The sequence below is a fragment of the Anabrus simplex genome, chromosome 3 (assembly GCF_040414725.1).
Source record: "Anabrus simplex isolate iqAnaSimp1 chromosome 3, ASM4041472v1, whole genome shotgun sequence".
In the NCBI taxonomy this organism is placed as follows: Eukaryota; Metazoa; Arthropoda; class Insecta; order Orthoptera; family Tettigoniidae; genus Anabrus; species Anabrus simplex.
The window spans coordinates 58,868,249-58,890,559 of record NC_090267.1 but is presented as its reverse complement, the minus strand read 5'-3'; the positions used below and the strand labels follow the sequence as shown (position 1 = coordinate 58,890,559).

The following is a 22,311-nucleotide window of genomic DNA, read 5'->3' as shown; positions in this document are numbered from 1 at the left end:
TTAAGTTAAGCGTTTGTCCGTCACGCTCCATTTTCCGGCATATGGGTCAGTCCCATCAGTGTTGTTGTATTGGGGCGGCATTGACACAAGCAGCTGGCCGTGTGCTTCTGAAAATAGAGCCCCTCTCCCCACCCATGTACCTGGTGTCCCCCCCACTACACACCTCTAGCAGCCGGACCGCACGCGAGACCACTTCAGTCGACATGAACATTTTGTTCCGTAAGCACTTCCACAGCGAGGCCGAGCGTGGTAGCTATGGCAAGGTGGGCCATAAACACGCTCGGAGTCCCGGCAAGCGGAGTAGAGAGTGTGGGGGGTACTCCATTATGGAGGAACATCACTTCCGGACCCACATTTTCCTGAATCCCACAGGTGGCGGGTGCCAGGGCTGTGCGGAGACTTCCGACACTGGCAGTGGTCAGCGGCGCCCCTCCGTCACCCTGATGAAGTGGGCGGTGGGTGGAGGCGGCAGTGGAGGACGCCGCAAACCGTCCTTCCCTGTCAGCAGGAGTGAGGAGACACCCACACCGACGGCGAGCCGACAAGTGAGCTTCAACACTGGTACCTTCGGGGCGGCCGCCCAGGGGGTGTATGGAGCGGCAGCCACCGCCGCGGCGACCAGCCCGCCAGCACTACCACCGGCCACCCCCAGAGAACCTGTCACCTTGGCTACACTCAACAGGGACTGCTTCATCATTCCTGTGGCCAGTCTGGACCGCTTCTTGCCTGCCGGAGTGCCGGTGAGTACACCATTCTTACAAACCATTAAACATCATATTATCCCTTGTCTTCCTACTCTGTAAAACTTCTGGATTTCTTAGATATTAACTTGATAAGTTCTTCTTTACTTATTGTCTTTCCTTGTGCTGTATTAATGATGTTTATAAGGCCATGCACTAATTTTCTTTTAAAATAGCATTGTCGAAATTTCAGTGCTTCCCTTGCAGAGTACCGGAGGATATTCCATTCTATATGTCAAATTATTTTATCTCTAGCAGGATATCGGAAAATTTTTCATTTTAAATGTCAAATTTGAGTGTAAATCTCGGGTTCATCACTAGTGAAAACATAACTTCGTTGCGCCTGCGAAAACCGCTATATTGTGGGAAAAATACTGACCCGCAGAACAGATCTCATCAATAGCGAGAATTCCTTGACTTCCTCGCACAATATTGAACTTTATTTATTATTACCTGCCAAAGTTCTAAGGTGAAAATATTTCACATAGCGGTTTTTGCATCCGCAACGACGATATATGTCAATATTAAATCTTTGTTGCAGAGTACCTGAAGATATTCGATTCTCAATGTCAAATTCGTATAATAAAAAAATACAAGCAAAATACCGGTGGATATTCCTACCTAAATGTCAAATTAATGGAAAAGTGACATATTATCGGTGGATATTATCATCTAAATTGAAAATTCCGTATAACTTTAGCAAGGTAGTAGATGGGGCGGGGGGTGTATCTAAATCAAAACTTTTTCGATTTCTTTAGAACGCAGATCCATTGCCTAAAAGATACATTCATACTTACATGGTTGTGTAACTGGGTATCTGTCAAGTCCTAATTGACCGAGCTCGATAGCTGCAGTCGCTTAAGTGCGAACCCCACTGTCGGCAGCCCTGAAAATGGTTTTCTGTGGTTTCCCATTTTCACACCAGGCAAATGCTGGGGCTGTACCTTAAATAAGGCCACGTCCGCCTCCTTCCCACTCCGAGTCCTTCCCTGTCCCATCGTCGCCATAAGACCTATCTGTGTCGGTGCGACGTAAAGCAATTAGCAAGTCCTAATTGAAAGGCATCTCAGTAACATGATCCGTATTTGGGCTTGTTGTGATAAATAGTATGTTAAAGTCAGTGTTCTACGAAAGCGAATACTGAAAACACTCCTGAATTTACCTTCATTAAATTCAAACATACAGGACCATATCTTACGAAACAGCTAGCCAACTATTTCATTAGTTAGTAGTCATAATTCCACCAGTTCTAAAAAGTCTGGTTCACGAAATGTGTATTTAACGCCGGTAAAGTTGAAAAACTTCATCATTAGAAATTTCTCTGAATTACTGGTGTGCCAACTTTACTAAGGGTATAGAAAACTGTTTAAAGAAAATTGATTACTCCTTGGGCTCCTTGTAGGCGTGGTTTTGTTTACACGCATAACCTTGAATCTCAGTAATTACAACTGCTATATAAAAATTATGTTTGATACGCAAAACATAGTAACACTACTGCACTTAATAATTTAACACAACGAAATACAAGTCCGCCTCTGTGGTGTACTGGTTAGTGTGAATAGCTGCCACCCCCCGGAGGCCCGGGTTCCATTCCCGGCTCTGCCACGAGATTTGAAAAGTGGTACGAGCGTTGTAATAGGATCCACTGAGCCTGGGGAGGTCAACTGTGTAGAGGGGCTTGATTCCCACCTCAGCCATCCTCGAAATTGTTTTTCGTGGTTTCCCACATCTCCTCCAGGCAAATGCCGGGATGGTATCCAACTTCAGGGCACGGCCGCTTCCTTCCTCTTCCTTGTCTGTCCCCTCCAATCTTTCCTGTTCAGTATAACAGGTGAGGCCGTCTGGGCGAGATACTGATCCTTCTTCCCAGTTGTATACCCCAACCAAAATCTCACTCTCTAGGTCACTGCCCTTGAGGCGGTAGAGGTGGCATCCCTCGCTGAGTCTGAGGTAAAAACCAACTCTGGAGGATAATCGGATTAAGAAAGAAAGAAATACAAACTTACGAAGAATGATAAAGCCGGAAAATGTAAAATGACAACACAAACTCTGAAAGCGTCGGGATTTATTAGGTCGGAAATATATTACAAATACATAGGGTTTTTCAATTTTCTGTGAAGTTAATAGGAAACGTTAATTAAATTCGTAAGAATTTTTCAAGAGAACATACTTTACCAGTAACCTTATCATTACAATAAAAGACGGCTGTGAGGTCAAATGAGCCGGCCCCGCGGTGTAGGTATACCACGCTAGCCTCTTACCCGGAGGTCCCGCGTTCGATTCCCGGCCAGGACAGGGAATGTTACCTTGATCTGAGGGCTGGTTCGAGGTCCACTCAGCCTACGTCGTTACATTTGAGTGCTATCTGAGGGTGAGATGGTGGTCTCAGTTTAGGAAGCCAAGAATAATGGTCGAGAGGATTCGTCGTGTTGACCACGTGACACCTCATCATCTGCAGGCCTTAGCTTGGTTTCTTTGGAGGTTAGTTGGCATAATTCAGTCCTAATTTGAAATCGTTCCACTGGTATCTCATTTCACCATTCACAATTCAGAGGTAGAATCGCACTAGTAAACATTATGCAATATTTCATGAAGAAGAGCACAACTAAAACAAGAGTACATTGGTAATACTGCAACAGTCACTATTAATTGACGCTAGTAAGTTCTAGAAACACGCACCTGTAAAGCAAGCAAGTAATACTACAGCAGAGACTAGTTTTACTAGTTCACGTGCTTCGGGAAACGGGACCCAGGTCTTTTGATACATTAATGAGCTATCATTAAATTATATATATGAAAAAAATTCATTTTCCAACAAAAGTATGTAATTTGAACTCTGATGTGCACTCGCAAGGCACAAGAGGAACTAGTAAATATCTATCAAAAATACATGTTTTGTGTGTACACTAAGAAAATTATTGGGTTTTTTTTTACTAAAAATTCAATCAACGTCACATAAGTGCAATGTCTGTCTGTCTGTCTGTCTGTCTGTCTGTCTGTCTGTCTGTCTGTCTGTCTGTCTGTCTGTCTGTCTGTCTGTCTGTCTGTCTGTCTGTCTGTCTGTCGGTGTGTGTGTGTGTGTGTGTGTGTGTGTGTGTGTGTGTGTGTGTGTGTGTGTGTGTGTGTGTGTGTGTGTGTGTGTGTGTGTGTGTGTGTGTGTGTGTGTGTGTTCGAGTATATCGTCGGTTAAAAAGCAGCACTGCATAACTCACAGATTACAGGCGAATGCTGGAGTTCAATATCACGTAATGAATATGGACAAATATGTACAGAAATCATGTTATTTCTCCTGCTTAGGAATTGGCTGCGCTGTTTCATTACAAGGGAACAATTCCTAATATTTCTGGACCATTTTTACAGTGTTAAACGTTGTTTTCCTTCTGCTGTAAAATTTTAATATTGCCCTTACTTAGCACTTGTTCTGAAGCACGATATAGATTCGTCCGTATGAATTAGCCATTCCTAACTTGTTATAAACATAGGATTTAGTCTTGTTCTAAATTATTTAAATAAGGAACTTCTTGTATTCTCATTGTGTAAATAAAAGAACTGAACATAAAAAACTCAGAGCTGTCATAATCGGCTGTAGTATAAATACTGCTTCACAGAAACGTTTGATTATTTGCCGATATAGCCAGGTGTCGGACTTTTTCTCGTGGTCTTCATAACCAGTCCTGGAGGGCTCTTGTTTGAATCCCGGCCAGGTCAAAGGTTTCATCTGCGTATGGTTAACTCTTCTGGCTCGTATCCTTCTCACATACACTTACCTAGGTACATGCAACCACCACAGAAATATGCAATAGTGAAAACATCCCTCAACATGGTTGTGGAATTTGGAGGGGCATCTGACCGTAAAACTATACTAATTTTGCGAGCCTCAGTAAATTTGGAAATATATCCAGGTAGAATAATGAGACCGGGCGAGTTGGCCGTGCGTGTAGAGGCGCGCGGCTGTGAGCTTGCATCCGGGAGATAGCAGGTTCGAATCCCACTATCGGCAGCCCTGAAAATGGTTTTCCGTGGTTTCCCATTTTCACACCAGGCAAATGCTGGAGCTGTACCTTAATGAAGGCCACGGCCGCTTCCTTCCAACTCCTAGGCCTTTCCTATCCCATCGTCGCCATAAGACCTATCTGTGTCGGTGCGACGTAAAGCCCCTAGCAAAAGAAAGAATAATGAGAAGATATTCAAATAATATTATTTTTTATCAAATGTATGCAAACATCTGATGCATAAAGTGTTGTAAATATAACTAAATAATTATCTAAAATTTGGAAATTATGCGTTAAGATTTTTAATTGAAAATATTTCTAAACCATGTTCAAAAATAATCAATTAATTTTGAGGATCAAACTTTGAAGTTTGTAGCTTCTTTACATAATAAACATGTGTCAAAATTTCGTTGCATTATTCCGTGTTAAAACGCTGACTTCTCTTTAGTGGAGTATCCCCTTCAGGGCTAACAGCTTTTTCATGCTTTTGATACTTACTGAACAGAACCTGTTATTGACATATGAAGTAATATCTGCACAATATCTTGACTTAGTCTCCTTGTGTTATTATTACTTCTCTGATCAGTCATTATGACTAGCGAGTGACTCCTCCGATGATTGTTGACATGTCCTGTATAGTGCAAGCGCATTGGTATGTCTGCTGAGCAAGGAAGACAGTGTATGCGCACACTTCAAAGCACAATCAGCGATAATTAGCAGGCTTGGGATGGAGAATACAGATTTAATTCTATTTTACTGTTGTTACTAAAGGGAATAGGACATAATTCGCTCAGTGGCTTAGCTGCTGATTTCCCACCCGGATGTCTGAGGTTTAGGTAGATATATAATACCTTTATTTGGCGAAGTTAGAGTTCAAGGTCCTCTCTTAGGCTTAACCACTAGACGATTATAAATATGCATAACTTATAATTACGAGAACAAATAACATTAATAGCAATAATGCTAATAATAATATCGACAAAACTGTGTCCCACGCTTGGCTGACCTACTCTGGTCTTTTCCCAGAAACAGAAGGATTTCTTCTGGCCACCCAAAATGAAGTCATTGCTACACTGAACTATCGTGGATTCATCATGAATGATCCGACAGTTGTCACAGACAACTACCGCCGCTGTTCCAGAACTACAGAGAGCATACAGCACGTCATTTCTGACTGCCCATACTTGGCTAACTCTTATTATAAGCACCGACATGACCAGAAACTTTCTGTTAAATGTGGATTTCTTCAGTCATCAACTGCATATTGGAAATATACACCTCCACCCGTTCTCGAAAACTCTCCATACAAGCTTTTATGGGGGCGAGAAGACATAACCGATGTCACGCTCAGCAACAATAGGCCAGATATTATTCTAATAGATAAATTAAGAAGATCTGCATTCTTTATAGGAATTCCTTGTTCAAACACCTCCAATCTGCAGTCAACAATAGCCAGAAAGTTATCAAAATACAGAGAACTGTCAATAGAAATACAGCGTCTGTGGAAACTAAAATTGGTCATTACAGTTCCAATAGTAATAGCATGTACTGCTATTATTCCTAAAAGCTTGCACAGCTCGCTGGCCGCATTAAACCTGCATCATCACACCTACGTTGAACTGCAGAAATCCACCCTCCTGAGAACCTGCCACATTCTGAGAAAGTTTCTAGGAACGACTTTCCCTCTGAGTTACACCAAATAGCATGAAGATCCATGTCGCAATTCCGGTGATACTGAAGGAGAGATTCCCAAAACGGGGAGACAAAAAGTTGTTTAGGGACGTAATCTGCGCACATTTATTGTATATATGTTGTGATTATCTATGTTGTAAATTTTTGTAGATAGGTCTATCTGTATAGTTTCAGAATCAAGACGGTGACTCCTTGCTTAGGTCGAGTCAGCCCATTATGTTACCGGCACAAGTCGAGCCTTCCTAATAATAATAATAATAATAATAATAATAATAATAATAATAATAATAATAATAATAATAATAATTGTTACGGAGATATTGTGGTTTACAGAGGTGAAAGAAAATGCGGGAATGAATGGGTAGATATATGAAAATCGAGAGATTGATTTAAAATTTTAAAATTGGTAGTTTTATTTCGTTTCTTAATCTTTCCTTTGTTAAACTTTATACTTTGCAAAGCAAATGCCAGTTAGGTAAAATAACACTTTTAGAGAGGTCTAGAATAATCAGATAATAATTTAACAATATGAGCTTGAAGCTCCCTAAAACAAAAGTTACTTGAGCACTACTGTTCCATTCAATCAACAGTCAAGAAGACGCATCTCCCAATTTTTTACATCAGTGGAGGAGCTTCTTTGCTCTACAAATTCACGTTTTAGTAGATTATTTTCGAATTTTTCAATTTCCAGGCGCAATCTGCATTTATCAAAACAAACAGTATTCACTGTCTTAATCTAACTGCCTAAAAATGAAATGAATGATGTTAACTGTAACAGGAGTAACGAGTACGCATTCTACTTGGGCTTTGGTAAAAACAAAAGGTTAAAGTTACTCGCCGAAAATCAAAATGGTGACGAGACGAACACTTGCGCTCCTTAAAATTTACCAGAAATGCTTAGAACACTCTTTGGGCTTATAAGCCGACGTTACAGTCTATACTACGGAGGTGACTAGATGGAGAAAAATGTTTAAGTTTCGGAAATTACGAGACAGATTTTAAAGGTTACAAAATCATAGTCACCTCAATATCAAGTTAAGAGGAAAAACAAGAGGGTACCTCACTCTCTATTCCCTGATTTCGGTTAAGTTCTTTCGACTTGTTTGAAATTTACATTTAAAGGTTGAAATTTACATTTGAGAAAATATAGTTACATTACAAAAGATTTGAAACATTCCCCTCGAGCTATCTTTCAAAGACTATCACACAGCTAAGCCTAAACAGCCATTACCTTGAGCTGGAGGACCTCCCCTACCTCCGTTACGTACACACTCTAGACTGGAGCTATCACTAAGACCACATGGCTCACCTGCCCTCGTTTTTTATAGCGGAGAGGAAAGTTCCAGAAAACTCTGAGACATGGCCCTGACACACCCCCAATTCGTATTGGTTAATTTAATAAGATCAGAAAATTTTGATTGGTAGATAAATAAATGTGCAAAATTTATTATTTTCCAACGCCTTAAGTTGGTGGGAAGAGACAGAAGTGTTGATAACGTTTGACAATCAAAAACAAACACTAAACGTTCCAGTTCAGGAAACCTTAACACACAAAATTTATCTTGAATTTTAATAGTGCATCTTCACCCCAGAGGGCACAACATAAGTTGATAGTAGCGACATCCGTTGCAAAATGTTCACACTACAGTATTTCCGAAATTAGTTTAAGATATCCTGATTTAGAAGGCACGGGGCGGGTGTACCTCCGGTAAAACAATAATAATAATAATAATAATAATAATAATAATAATAATAATAATAATAATAAATCCTTCATAAACTGATAAATAAAGTTCACATAAATGACGTACCTGCAGTAGTCAGTTCATTCATCTCAATCATTCGTTCATTCATTCCTTTAATAATTGTCCAGCAAGTCAGAGGAACCTACTCAGTAAGTTCTCAACGCAAACCACTTTAAACTTACGATAAGAGTGACGCCTCTAATGTTCCCAGGTAGAACATTCCATGCCCTACATGCAGACATTTTTAAGGAGAGGTCGTGAACAGTAGTGTAGTTTACGGGTATGGCAAGAGAGGTGCCAGATCTTGTAATGTGATCACTGATCGTGATAGGACGAGAGGGAAGGAAATGGTACAAAATAGTTGAGAATATTTTGTGTAGAAATGAAGTTCACGGCGCTGGTGCACCCGAAGCCAGGACAGTTCCTTATAATAAGGTGATGATACAAACAATTGGCTTTACGTCGCACTGACACAGATACACCTTATGGCGACAAAAGGACAGGAAAGGCCTAGGAATGGGAAGGAAGCGGCCGTGGCCTTAATTAAGGTACAGCCCCAGTATTTGCCTGGTGTGAAAATGGGAAACCACGGAAAACCATCTTCAGGGCTGCCGTCAGTGGGATTCGATCCCACTATCTACCGGATGTGAGCTCACATCTGCGCCCCCTAACCGCACGGCCAACTCGCCCGGTAAAAGAATAATCACAGAACACAAAGAGGTTATAGAGAGGAAGAAAAAGGGGGCGTTGACATAGCTACAGAAGTGAAATAATCATAGTCAAAGATGATATGTAAGACACAGGATGAGGTAAGGTAAGGGTTATTCTGCCCGAAGGCAGGTCCGAACCTCCGCAGAGGTGTTCCTGAGCCGGAATTTACGTGCGGTACGCTGGCCAGTACATAGGATGAGATCCCTAAATATAAAAATAAAACGGCTAAACCAGCCAGGAGCTGAGACAAGGTAATCAAATAAACAACCATAACAGAAAAAGTGAAGATTACATCCATAAGGTACAAAAAAAACACAGACCTGACATTCTTACAACGCATTTACACATGCACACGTAGATACCAGATGCGCAACGCAACATAAAATGCAAATTCAAGACACACCGCGATAAAATCCGCAGTAGCATGAAAAAAGTGAGTCATAGGCTCATGAGCTCGATCTGAAAGTCCAGATAAAATAATCATGGTGACCGCAATACAGGGCAAGGCTCACCTACTCCTTACAATAATCAAACAAGAAATATGTTATGGAACATATTCATATCACCCGTGGTAACGAACATGAATTTTACGCAATTAGCGTTTTAAATATACATCACAACATGAGCTCAAGTAAGACGTCGCAGTAGGAGAGAAAGAAACAGGTCCCAAATGAAAATTCTTCATAATCAAACAACATCACACGCACCTCTATCAAAACGGCTCACTGTTACCTTTCTTTGTCCCTACGTAAGAACAAATATATATATACATATACATATATAACATATAAATTATCAAGTAAAGGGAAAAACGAAAATTAACCCGCCACAATAAAAATAAAGAACAAAGGACATAACCGGGATGACAAGGAACACTAGCCTAGCATAGCTATGGTAAGCCAAGAAAAGTAGCAAAAAATTAAATACCTGGAATAAGAATCCACGCATATTAACAACAACAATAATAATAATAGTAATAATGTTATTTGCTTTACGTCCCACTAACTACTTTTACGGTCTTCGTAGACGCCGAGGTGCCGAAATTTAGTCCCGCAGGAGTTCTTTTACGTGCCAGTAAATCTACCGACACGAGGCTGTCGTATTTGAGCACCTTCAAATACCACCGGACTGAGCCAGGACCGAACCTGCCAAGTTGGGTTTAGAAGGCCAGCACCTAAACCGTCTGAGCCACTCAGCCCGGCTATTAACAGACCCTGTACGTTGACTCAAAGCAAAGAGGCACGTATGGAAAAGTATAAATATTTTAAAGTACCATTTAAATTATACGAAACACATTTCATAACTCTGCCTCTCCAGCATTTTTAACCAAGGCATCCATTCTCTTCTCACAGAGATCATACAAAGCAAAGTTTGGATGGATAGAGAGAAATGCTTTGGGAATTCATAATGGCATGAGGCGCCACCTGTCATAACTGGGAGGAAGTAGATGTCAAGTCAGAGAAGAATTACCATATTCAAATGAGGAATAACATATTAAGACCACTAGGTGTGGCACAGAATTCATGATGGATAGGGGCACCTACACGGCGTCAAATCGAAAGACCTGCACCAGGCTTCTTCGGAGGTCACACCACTTTATTATTATTATTATTATTATTATTATTATTATTATTATTATTATTATTATTATTATTATTATTATTATTATTATTATTATTATTAATCGAGTTCATTTCTAACTTATCCTTTATCTCCTCACTCCGAGTACCCTCCTTCTTTTTTCCACTTGTTTGTACCAGCGATGATTCTCACTACTTTCGTGTCTCTTACTCCTAACTTATGAATAAGATATCCTTAATCCACCTTGCTTTCACTCCCGTAAATCAAAGTTGGTCTGAAAAGAGACCAGTGCAAAGTTATTTTCGTCCGGGAGCTGAGTTCTTTGTTACAGAATACACTATATCGCAACTGCGAAATCACTGCCTGCCGTATGCCGCATGCAGATTTAACAACGCCGCCTCGCAATGCCTATCTGAAGTCGCCCACGAAGCGATCTATTTGGCCAAATTCGGCAGGTGATAAAATTACAATGGCGCAAGATATTGAATGATCTTTTTAGTTATTTATCAATATGGCCAACTCACTAAAGCTCATATACCCGGTTCACACTTTTTTCCGAACATCCTGTGTATAATCGTCTTTCTCTCAGTACTTTCTGCATGTTATCTTGGTTTTTATACTTAACAGGACAATTACCAGCCTCTGTCAGGAACAGTTCAATTCATGTCTTTTCGTATTTGTTACATCATGACGAGTACATGGGCAGTTAAAGTTTCTGAGGTTTAGTTTGCAGTTTGGACGTAAGGTGCAATTATTTTATTATAAAACAAGGGAAATTTACTTTTATTATCATTAGCTAACTAAACGGCAAACAACGAAAATAAGAAAGACTAAGAGATTAAAATATGTAAGATGTGTCACTGTCTTTTAAGTTTTTCATCACTGAAATCCGTTGTGTCAAGGCCTCCACAACAGTAAATTCGCTAACGACAAAATTTCTTAAGATCATAGTTTACAAACTTTGTTCTATGCCTTTTACCGATAAAATGAACTACAAGGGAAATATCAGTGTTGGTCCTTAGAAAATGGAATTCCAAGAGCCGACCGAGCAAGTGGCTGCGGGAGTTATGCCACGTAGTTGTCAGCTTGTATTCGAGTGATCGTGGGTTTGAACCCCACTGTCGGCATCCCTGAAGATGGTTATCCGTAGTTTCCCATTCTCACACCACGAAAATTCTGGGACTGTTCCTTAATAAAGGTCACAGTCGTTTCCTTCCCACTCCTAGTCCTTTCCTGGTTCCATCGATGCCATACGACCTATCTGTGTCGGGGCGACGTAAAACAAATTGTTCGTAGACTGTAAGGACTGGTGCTATGGATATCATCCTGACAACGTTTAAAGGCTTTGTACAAATGTCTGCAGCTTTTAATTTTGAGTATTAATCTGATACTTTATTTTTATACTGGAAGGAAGGGACGTATTCAAGTGCAGCAGTAATGCAGAAATATGAATCTGCGAAGTATCACGGACAGGCAAGAACTGAGCACGACACGACAAGCCGCTGACAGCCTTGTGTCCACCTCAGTGTCGTAGAATTTCAGGAACAACTTGAACGGTTCATTAAAAGGGTAACCATGCACTTGCTAACTGACTTTCCCGTCGACAAAGAGTTCAACAGCTAGTTTATTTTAAAATACAATCTTTATAATTTACTTCCACATTCTTAAAGGTACATACATTTCAGTCTAGCATTTCTACTGATGACTGTAAAATCAAGCAAATAAACAAAAATACATCATTGGTGGACATTTGCTCCACGAGACCGTTGTTCCCCTTTATATTTTATTAAATTAGTATTTTGGTCTTATTGTTTGCGTACTAACATGCAGCAAAACATACTTCAGATTTAGATCGGTTAGTGTAAGCATACTCCTCAGCCTAGATCTAAAAATCATGGTTAATGACGACTGCTGTTCTCACAAACAGTTTGTTCCAAACATGCGTAACATACGTACGTGCTTGCATTACGTTGTGCAATTGAAAGAATCCCTGTCGTGGAAAATTAATGTAAAACTCATTCAGACTGTTAACATTGATCCTTTCACAGACCATACTTGCAGACATGATATGCGCTCTTGTGCCGTGAAAAGGAAACAAGGTGAAAATCTTTACGTTTCGCAGAGAATGTTAATGTCATACTTTCATAACATGTGTACATCGGTTATAACCTGCCCCCCCCCCCCATCTCACACCCTTTCACCTCATCCTCTGGATTCTCAACATACTTTCTTTTCATTCTTAAACTCTGTTCTATTCTATCCTGGTGTCTTTCTTTGCATTCAATTGTATTAGTTTCTATTTATTTCTTCTACCACATTCATCCCTGATTCGTCTGAAGTCCCCTCTGTTGCTCCACACGGTGTGACGAACATATTAATTGGTTCTTAATGTTGTCGTCAGGTTCCGCTTGGGGCGCTGTGCCAGCATACAGTGAGCCATCTGGTGACGAACGAGCGTAACACTACAGTTTCAACGGTAAAACAATCTTAAATTCAAACCCTCATTATTGTAGAAGTCTTCCTCATGAACACTCGAGATTTCCTTCTGAAGACACGCAGCAAAGTTCTCTGTGAAATGTAAAGAGTTTCACCTCGTTTTCTGGACACGCCATAAGCCCAAAAGCTCAGTCAAACTATTTGCGCGTTTGAATTTCTCCTTCATTTCAGTGTCGTACTGTAACTCAAACAGCTAGCTTCGGTACGCATAACGACACATACTTCTCCTCCTATCATCACTGAACATCTTTCACTCATCCCAAGCGCCGTTTTAAAACATAGCTTGGTGAATCATCACTGGTACAAATAGGATGGAACATTGGTACAAGGGTAATAAATTCTATGAATTCAAGTTTAAACTGGCTTTGGGGATGTCGACGTGTGAGGTGAATGGAGAAAGATAGTTTTCCTAACATAAAAATGCACTCATCCATGGAGGGTAAGAGCAGTACAGGGAGACAGATGAGACTACGGGTTGACCCAGTTTTTTAAGAATGGAACGGTAAATGGTGTGGAATTGAACGGGGCTGCAGAATTAGCTGCTAGTAGAGGATTGTGGAAGCGCTTACATATATCACACAGGCTTGCAGACTGGACGCTGAATGACATAGGTAACAGTCTATAATGAAAATCTATGTTTCTTCACGTCCAGGTGCCCTTTCACAACGCTGCACAGCGGGTCTGCATTCAAATATAAGGAGCTTTGTGCACTCCTTAATTATATATAAGCCCGCAGAACAGCTCTGCGGATAGCCTAAATTCTTAACTTCACGTTGACCACAAGTGTTGCAGTTCTTCTTTACTGGAGTACTGCACGCTACCTGTTCATCTTTTAAAGTATTTTAACGATTTCTTGTCCATTGATTGGCGCCAACTGATCTTGATAAAATGGAATATAAATTTATAGCACTCGGTCAGGAGAATCACGCAAACTTGTCTTTCCACCTTAGATTGAAATCTTTGAACAAGTGAAGAAATTTATGACTGTGGTGCTGTACAAACAATTCTAACTCGTACACCTATACATTTCCAGTAAATATTACACTGAAAGTCCCTAGAGGGAGAGTAATCAATAATCTGAGAGTAAGATTATTCTTGATCAGCTCCTAAATACATTACACGTGTATCCAATATTTATCTTATTAATTTAATCTGTTTACCCTACAGGGTTGGTTTTACTCCCGGACTCAGCGACGGTTCCTACTTCTACTTCCTCAAGGGCAGTGTCGTGGACCGTGAGACATTTGGTCATGGGGGAGGGGGTTACAACCGCGGAGGAGGATCAGTACCTCGCCGAGGTCGCCTCACCTTCTATGCTGAACAGAGGCCTTGTGGAGGATGGGAATAATGGGAGGAATGGGCAAGGAACGAGGAGGAAGCGGCCGTGGCCTTAAATTATGTACTATACCGGCATTTGTCTGGAGGAGGATTGGAAAACCACGGGAAACCACTTCGAGGATGTCTGAGGACTGAATCGAATCCCTCTCTACTCAGTGGACTTCCAGATGTTGACTGGACCCCGTTCCAGGCCTCGTACCACTTTTAAAACTTAGTGGCAGAGCCGAAAATCGATCCCGAGCCTCCGGGGGTGGCAGCTAATCACATCAAGCACTACACCACAGAGGTGGACAAAGAGAATTGAGCCAATGGCACGTGGTGTTCCCAACCGGTCATCCGTCTAAGTACTGACCACGCCCAGTGCTACTAAACTGTGGTGATCGGATGAGAACTGGTGAATTCAACATGGTATGGTCGTTGGTCCTTTTATGGAGTAGCTTCACCAAATACCACCTCTACTATTCACATTCGTTTTGATAAAAATTAAGGGAAAATTCCAGGAAAATGTGTGAAAGTCATGACGTTTTCCTAAAAAATAGCATATTAAGTCATTTCAATATTCTGATTAAATGGCACATAATTTATTACGATAAACGATTGTGAACTATTTAATTTTCGTTTCTAAAACAATATCTGCATTAGAAAAAACATTTTAAACTTTACACGCTTCGACACTAAATATTTTTGGAATGGTTGCGGTGAAAATGCTGTAGTTTGCAGCTTTTACTAGAAAATTCTACAGCTGTTAAATTGGTTACACTGCCAAATAGATAACAGTTAGTGGTTATTGTGCTTTGAAAGTGTAAGTTTCACTGTGTTGTCAGTTATAATAACTTCAGAAATTCACTTTTTTTCTCAAAACAGGCGTTTATTAAAACATTTCTCACTTTATTTGTGTAATCACTAAATCCAGGCTTCTAGAATTTTTAAAAAGGTTTAATAATTACATAAACAAAGCCTGCAAAATAAAAAGTATTGAAAATATTGAGAATAAATTCACTTCTTTTTCAAAATGTAACCTCTCATCAAAATATTCTAGATTTCTCTCAGGTAAATTTTATATTTAAAAATTTCAATATTATCTAAAGATATTTCTGAAACGACTGTAAGAGTCTCAGAACAATACTTATAACGTATTAGCACAAAAGTAAGCCCAAAGGAGAGTAGGATTCACAACAATATTTTCTCCACAGCAATCAATATTTCGATATTAACCCCACCCCACTCCTCCCCCAGTCTTAAGTAACGCCAGCCTTCCGAATATCCTCTTACGTTCCATTTAATCATCTTTTTCTTGGACGGGTAGACGGATCCAGCCATTAGGTTTTAATTCTAGGAAGACTTTCAGCCATTGGCTGTTGGCCATTCCAGCTACGTGGTCTAGTCACTGGAGTTCTCAGACTGAGTAGCACAGACGGTAAAGCACCGCCCTTCTCAGCCCAAGGTTACGGGTTCCATCCCAGCTCAGTCCGCTGGTTTATAAAAGTGCTTCGTGTCGGTAGATTAGTTTTACTAGCACGTAAAAGAAATCCTGTGGGGTTAAATTCCCTCATCTCGTAGTAAAAATAGTTCTTGGGACCTAAAACCCTAAGATGTTAAAGTCTTAGTATATTTCCTCGTGTTAGTGGTTTTTTCTTGTTCTCCACTCTACGGTGTCTGAGTCTAACACGGGATTGTATATAATTTGGAGTAACCTCTTCTCAAACACGATCTATTTTACCAACACACCAGTTCGGACAACCATACCAAGGAACAGGAAATAAGTCTTCTTATATCAAAAATTAAGCTTCCAGTAGAGGTCCATAATTTAATATCATCGATTGGCAATATCATGTCGTCAAACATTGATTTCTTTTTTTTTTTTTTTTTAGATTTTATGAATTTTCAACCGTAAAATTACCAGCATTTCGCTCCATTGTAGCAGCGCGCTCATCTCTCCTATTACCACACCTCCCCAAAGTGGTGGTAGTTAGTTCATCTTTGAGACACCACTGAAAGCCTCTTTTCAAACACTCTGGATTGACAGTGCACTAGAGAATATGCTTTCACTTGTATAATTGGCCGTAGAACCAATTGTTTCTTGCTTGTAAAAATGTTCGATTTCCTCTTCTACTGAACATTTTTCTATTAAGTGTGAACCTAGATAGTTGATCCGTTTTATTCATTTGTACATGTGATTGTAAAAGTCCAGATCTTGTTTGCCTCCAGCAGCATCAAAATAAAGAGAAAGAAAACTAGGTAGACTGTAGCGGAGAGACATCTTCAAGTTACATGCGTGAATACATCTCTCAGAACGTGGTTGACGGATTCTCGTCAAACATCCTCTGGATATATTCAGTTCCAAACTTCCACCTGAAATCCATCGATCTGTAAATTTCTCTCCAAAATCTACAGCATCGTGCTCATCAGCTTGGGATACATTGATATACTCGTGCACATCCATTGGCTCAGGCACAGGCGCGCTGGAAATACTCGCCTCATAGTCGATTCGCTACACCACTTTTGAGTTTCTTTCGCTTTCTGTACTTTCAACATCTCTCAGCATTGGTAAATTCCAATGTGAATTTTCTCTCTCCACTAAAATTCATTCTCGAATGTTTTCCCATTTAACTTATCTAGTGCTCATTATTGCTCAATTGAGATTTTATCCCGGTTCGTTATGAATCATGTAACACCAATGCGAAACATTCTATCACTTCGCGTTCTCGAGTTACGCTACCTAGGCTGGCGCGTGATCCGCCAATTCGTTGCTCAAATTTGCTGCTCACGCGTATCTCTAGACTAAGTCACCAACCTAACTCAAGCTCACGTTGGATGCACTGATATTTTAATTGTCGATTACTGTTCATTTCATTGGAATATGTCATGTAGTTTAGAAATTATAGGCGAACAAAACTTTCCTTAAAGAGTGTAGGTCGTCTATCTGGGATGGCAAACCTGCGGTTTTAAGTGAATGTTGAGATCGTATGATAAGCACGTAATCTTCTGGTTTACATAGAATTCGAACCATAGAAATGTGACTTTTCGTTTCAGAAATGCCACCTACGTTGGTGAGAAGCCAGTGACTATACCACTCTCTTATCATTCCCTCGGTAAGAAAGATATACTGTGATGATAACGATGTCCATGATGATGATTATTACGATGAAATGAAATGTCGCATGGCTTTTAGTGTCGGGATATCCCAGGACGGGTTCGGCTCGCCAGGTGCAGGTCTTTCTATTTGACTCCTGTAGGCGACCTGCGCGTCGTGATGAGGATGACATGATGATGAGGACAACACATACACCCAGCCCCAGTGCCATTGGAATTAACCAATTAAGGTTAAAATCCCCGACCCGGCCGGGAATCGAACCCGAGACCCTATTAACCGAAGGCCAGTACGATGACCGTTGAGCCAACGAGTCGGACATTATGATGATGATGATGATGATGATGATGATGATGATGATGATGATGATGACGATGATGATGATGATGATGATGATGATGAGAAGAAGACATTAATCAAGCCAGAGAGTCTCTAAGCCACAGAACATAATATGTTCTTTATAGAAACAAAAGAAATTGAAGAGAGAGCGGAGAAAGAAACACCTAGAAAAATTCAAGGGCTATTAAGAATCGAGAAACAAGAGTTTTGGCACAGCAGGAATGAAGTTCTATTCAAGGGCATAGAAAATGAAAGGATTTAAGACATGATAAGAAAGAGGAGAACACGATTATTTGGTCATACTTTCAACAATTTTAAAAGAGAAAGTATTGAAACCATTTTATTCAAGGAATACAGGATATGGCAGAGGTCAGTATAACAAAGACATAATAACGGAAAGAACAATTTTCATAATTTTAATACAAAACTGCAAGGCATTCCAAGTGAAGGGAAGGAGGAAAGGAAGTAGCATCCGGACGGAAGAAAGGAGAAAGAAGTAAACTGAAAGTATGAAGAGCTATTGGAAAGCAAGTAAAGAAGCACGAACATAAATGCATAGGTTTATTTCACGCGGTTCTTAGATGGCCAGATGTTGACGAAAGGAAGAAATAATACCAATATAATTGAAAACGTACCGGGCGAGTTGGCCATGTGGTTAGGAGCGCGCAGCTATAAGCTCGCATCCGGGAGATAGTGGGTTCGAATCACACTGTCGGCAGCCCTGAAGATGGTTTTCCGTGGCTTCCCATTTTCACACCAGACGAATGCTGGGGCTGTACCTCAATTAAGGCCACGGCCGCTTCCTTCCAACTCCTACGCCATTCCTATCCCATCGTCGCCATAAGACCTCTCTCTGTGTCGGTGCGACGTAAAGCCCCTAGCAAAAAAAAAAAAAAAGACTTGAAAATTTTACGTCCTTCCCATTGTTATAGGTATTAGAGAGACACCTAGATTTTTGAATTTGTTCCACATGAATTTCTCAAAGTGCCAGAAGCCGTTGACGCTGAGTTGTTGGTATTCAAACACCCCTGAATGACATTTATCTAAGCCAGACAAGGTCCTGCTGTCTTTGAATACAAGAAGCACGATGAACTAGATGCAGCAATGAGATCGGAGGTAAGTTACCAATATGTTATTTATTATGGTGATATTTCATTAGTTGATTAAACGATCGATCGATCAATCAATCAACACTGAGCTGTTACCAAGATGGCAGATTCCCTATCAGATGATTCCAACTGTATCTTCATATTATGATCTTTCCTACTTTTAAAAACACCTCTCATACTTATTCGTATACTAGGGTCATCATTTCACTGACATATCGAAGCATACCACTTAGTTCATTCGATTTTACGTAGCGTTTCAGTGACAGAGAATTCTCCGCGGTATTTCATCTGCTCAAGTACTTACAAGTAAGTGACAGCGAATGGACTTTATTTAAATTCTAATGCTATTATCTTCCATTCAGTGGGTTTGAGGAAGTGATTTGACATGTACGTTTTTGAGATTGTCTTTTGTCAAAAAGTTGGTGCATTTCTCTCGTGCATGATCCCAGCACTCAACCGCCTGAGCTACTCAGCCCGGAAATAGAACAGTAGCACACCAGACCAGCTGACGATGGTTACGTATATAACACTTGGAACGCTTTCGACACGTGAAGGCCACCCTCACGTGACCACTCTTGGCTCGTCCAAGTATTAAGAAAAGCTGTTTTGACACTCGTTTTCAGCAACTTCTTATGCGTGTCAAAAACTAAAATTTTGCACATCATCTGTGGCTAAAACCGAGATACTGTGAGCTGCCTAGTCGAGCCCATAAACGCGTCTTCTGTTCATTCAGATCTCCGAAGGCCGTAAAAGTAGTTAGTGGGACGTAAAGCAAACAATATTATTATTATTGTTCATTCAGAAGGACGTGAGTTCGATACCTTTCCTAGAAGATGAGAAACCTCGAAACGAGGCTATCATTTTTCAAAATGAACAAATGTGTTTCGCTGTGGCTTTATCCTCGCTGGCTACTTTGAATATCTATATAGGTCAGCCCACTCTCCTAGATTATTCACAGTTTTGCTCTCTTGATATAGTTATTATTTTCATTCTACGGGCGTCTTTGATATTCTATACAGATGTCCTATAGAAATCGAACCGTTCTCTTCTGATGGCATCTGTGAGGGTTTGTAGGCGTTGGTAGAGTTCACGGTTTGGTTTGTACCCTCGCCTTCCATCTGACAGGATCCTATGTCCTACTGTCTTTCTCAGCAACTTCTTTTTTTTTTGTACTTGAGGGCCCTTTTGGGGTCTTCTTAGTTAGAGATAGGCATTCTGCTGCGTAGAGGACCGACGGTATGTTTAGTTAGACATTCATTGATGGATGTTTGGAAGCCTACAGTTTTCTGGAGGCATGGTATGGGTTGTCTAATTTGATTCGCCTCTGTTCGATAGGAACGGTTTAAATGGGGTCTTCTGAAACCCACTCTCCTAGATTATTCACAGTTTTTGCTCTCTTGATAAACTTAGTTATTATTTTCATTCTAGGGGCGTCTTAGATATTGGTGACGAATTCGGTCCTTTTGATCAGGAGACCCGTTTTAGCCGCTATTGTGTGTAGTGTTTGGAGTTGCATAGTAGCTTCTTTCAAGTCGTTTGCTAGTAAGGTCAGCTCAACAGTAAGGACCAGACATGGGATACTTAAATTATTATTATTATTATTATTATTATTATTATTATTATTATTATTATTATTATTATTATTATTATTATTATTATTTATACATTCTACAACAAAATTAGACTCTAGTTATAGTAGACCTTACATACACAATGAATAGTTAATGCAAAAACAAAGTGTACAAATGAAAACATAAACTGGCTGCGTTAAATATAATATATATCACCAATATTACAATAATTGCGTATTCGTACACTGTTTTCACAATTTTATTATAATAAATAATGGTAAAATTTTGTTTTCACATTGTTGAGAACAGTAACTTTCTTAATAATTACAGTGAGTTACAAAAGTACAGTAAATTGTGCATTATCGAAATCTTTCCACCGGGCGAGTTGGCCGTGCGCGTACAGGCGCGCGGCTGTGAGCTTGCATCCGGGAGATAGTAGGTTCGAATCCCACTATGGGCAGCCCTGAAGATGGTTTTCCGTGGTTTCCCATTTTCACACCAGGCAAATGCTGGGGCTGTACCTTAATTAAGGCCACGGCCGCTTCCTTCCAACTCCTTGGCCTTTCCTATCCCATCGTCGCCATAAGACCTATCTGTGTCGGTGCGACGTAAAGCCGCTAGCAAAAAAAAAAACTTTCCAGCATCATATCTTACAACTCAAATTATTCATATATACAGTGAATTTCTGTCATAGGTTGGCCGTCAGGCGCGCCCGGCTTATCTGCCTCCCGTTGACTCATCACTCCCCACATAACAACATGGACAGCACTTCGCTCACTTTATAACATGAGATACGGTAACAATTAAAATTAAGAAAATAAGAATTAAGAGAATAAGCTTGTGCCTTATGGCAGGAGATGTTGGAAATGTTCTTCTCCAGCACCCGCACATTTCTGGCATCGGCTTAGGAAACTCCAATTCACACGCATATGTTCGTCTTCCGTAAGTGAGGCTATTTCTCTCGGGATATGTTCTTTCAGTTCCTCCAATGTGTGAGGGTTTCTTGCATACAATTTATGTGTTAAGCTTCCCAGTAAGTAAGAGTCACAAACAGTTAAATCTGGAGACCATGGCGGCCATAAGTCCTTACTAAAAGCGCAGTTTTCAAAACTGTCCTCAATCAAGTTTAATGTATCATTAGCTATGCGTTGTGGTTGAGTCTTGCTGAACATATCCATTTCGATAGTCAGTGTCAGTCAGTCCATCAAGAAAAGGTCCTTGTATATTATCCCTGCATCTTTGTGCATGAATTGTGCCCTGAAAAAAGATAGGTCCTCGAATTCTGGATACATTCACTACGCACCATACTCCGATCCGTTCGTCATGTAGAGGAATTTCCTACATGCGATGGGGATTTTCTGCACTCAAATATCTGCTATTCTGCGTCGAAACATATCCGTGTAAATGGAACCATGCTTCGTCAGAGAAAAATATTAAGCGTGAATCAATTATTTCATCATGAACGTTTTGCAACATCCAATTATATAAACACACCCGCTTATCATGATCACGTGGATCCAGTTCGTGAAATACAGTTACATTGTATGGTTTCAATTAACCCTCTACTGCATGAATTATTTTTCGTTTTCGTTTGGTGAAGAAATTGTCAAGCTTTAATGTTCAACATACGTTCAGTGTATTAGACGTACCAGCAATTCTTAACTGGGGCTAATAGCTTAACACTCATATGTGATGTGGATTGCCATAGTTGAATATATATACCATTTTCCAGGATTTAAACTAAGCTTTTAACATTCAAAGACCGAACATTACTACCTACTGGCCATGGGTACGTACTGCAAGGCATAAGTACAACTTGCAGAACCGTAGGTCGGTAATGTCTTAGAGGTTGAGCCAGAGGTACTCCTGAAGCCTGTGGTAATGTGATGGGGAGGGCCCACGTGGT

General features: G+C 40.4%; 1 protein-coding gene and 1 pseudogene across 2 annotated transcripts in view; one reads left to right on the top strand and one right to left on the bottom strand.

The window, feature by feature from the left end:
- The first annotated feature begins 203 nt into the window (after positions 1 to 203).
- Positions 204 to 22,311, top strand: part of LOC136867000 (uncharacterized) — a 238,447-nt gene continuing 216,339 nt past the window's right edge. For both annotated transcript variants that reach the window (XM_067144098.2, XM_068226993.1), the window contains exon 1: positions 204 to 740. In XM_067144098.2, coding sequence (XP_067000199.1) covers positions 204 to 740 — 537 coding nt within the window. The remainder of the gene's footprint in view (positions 741 to 22,311) is intronic.
- Positions 14,599 to 14,717, bottom strand: LOC136867577 (5S ribosomal RNA; annotated as a pseudogene).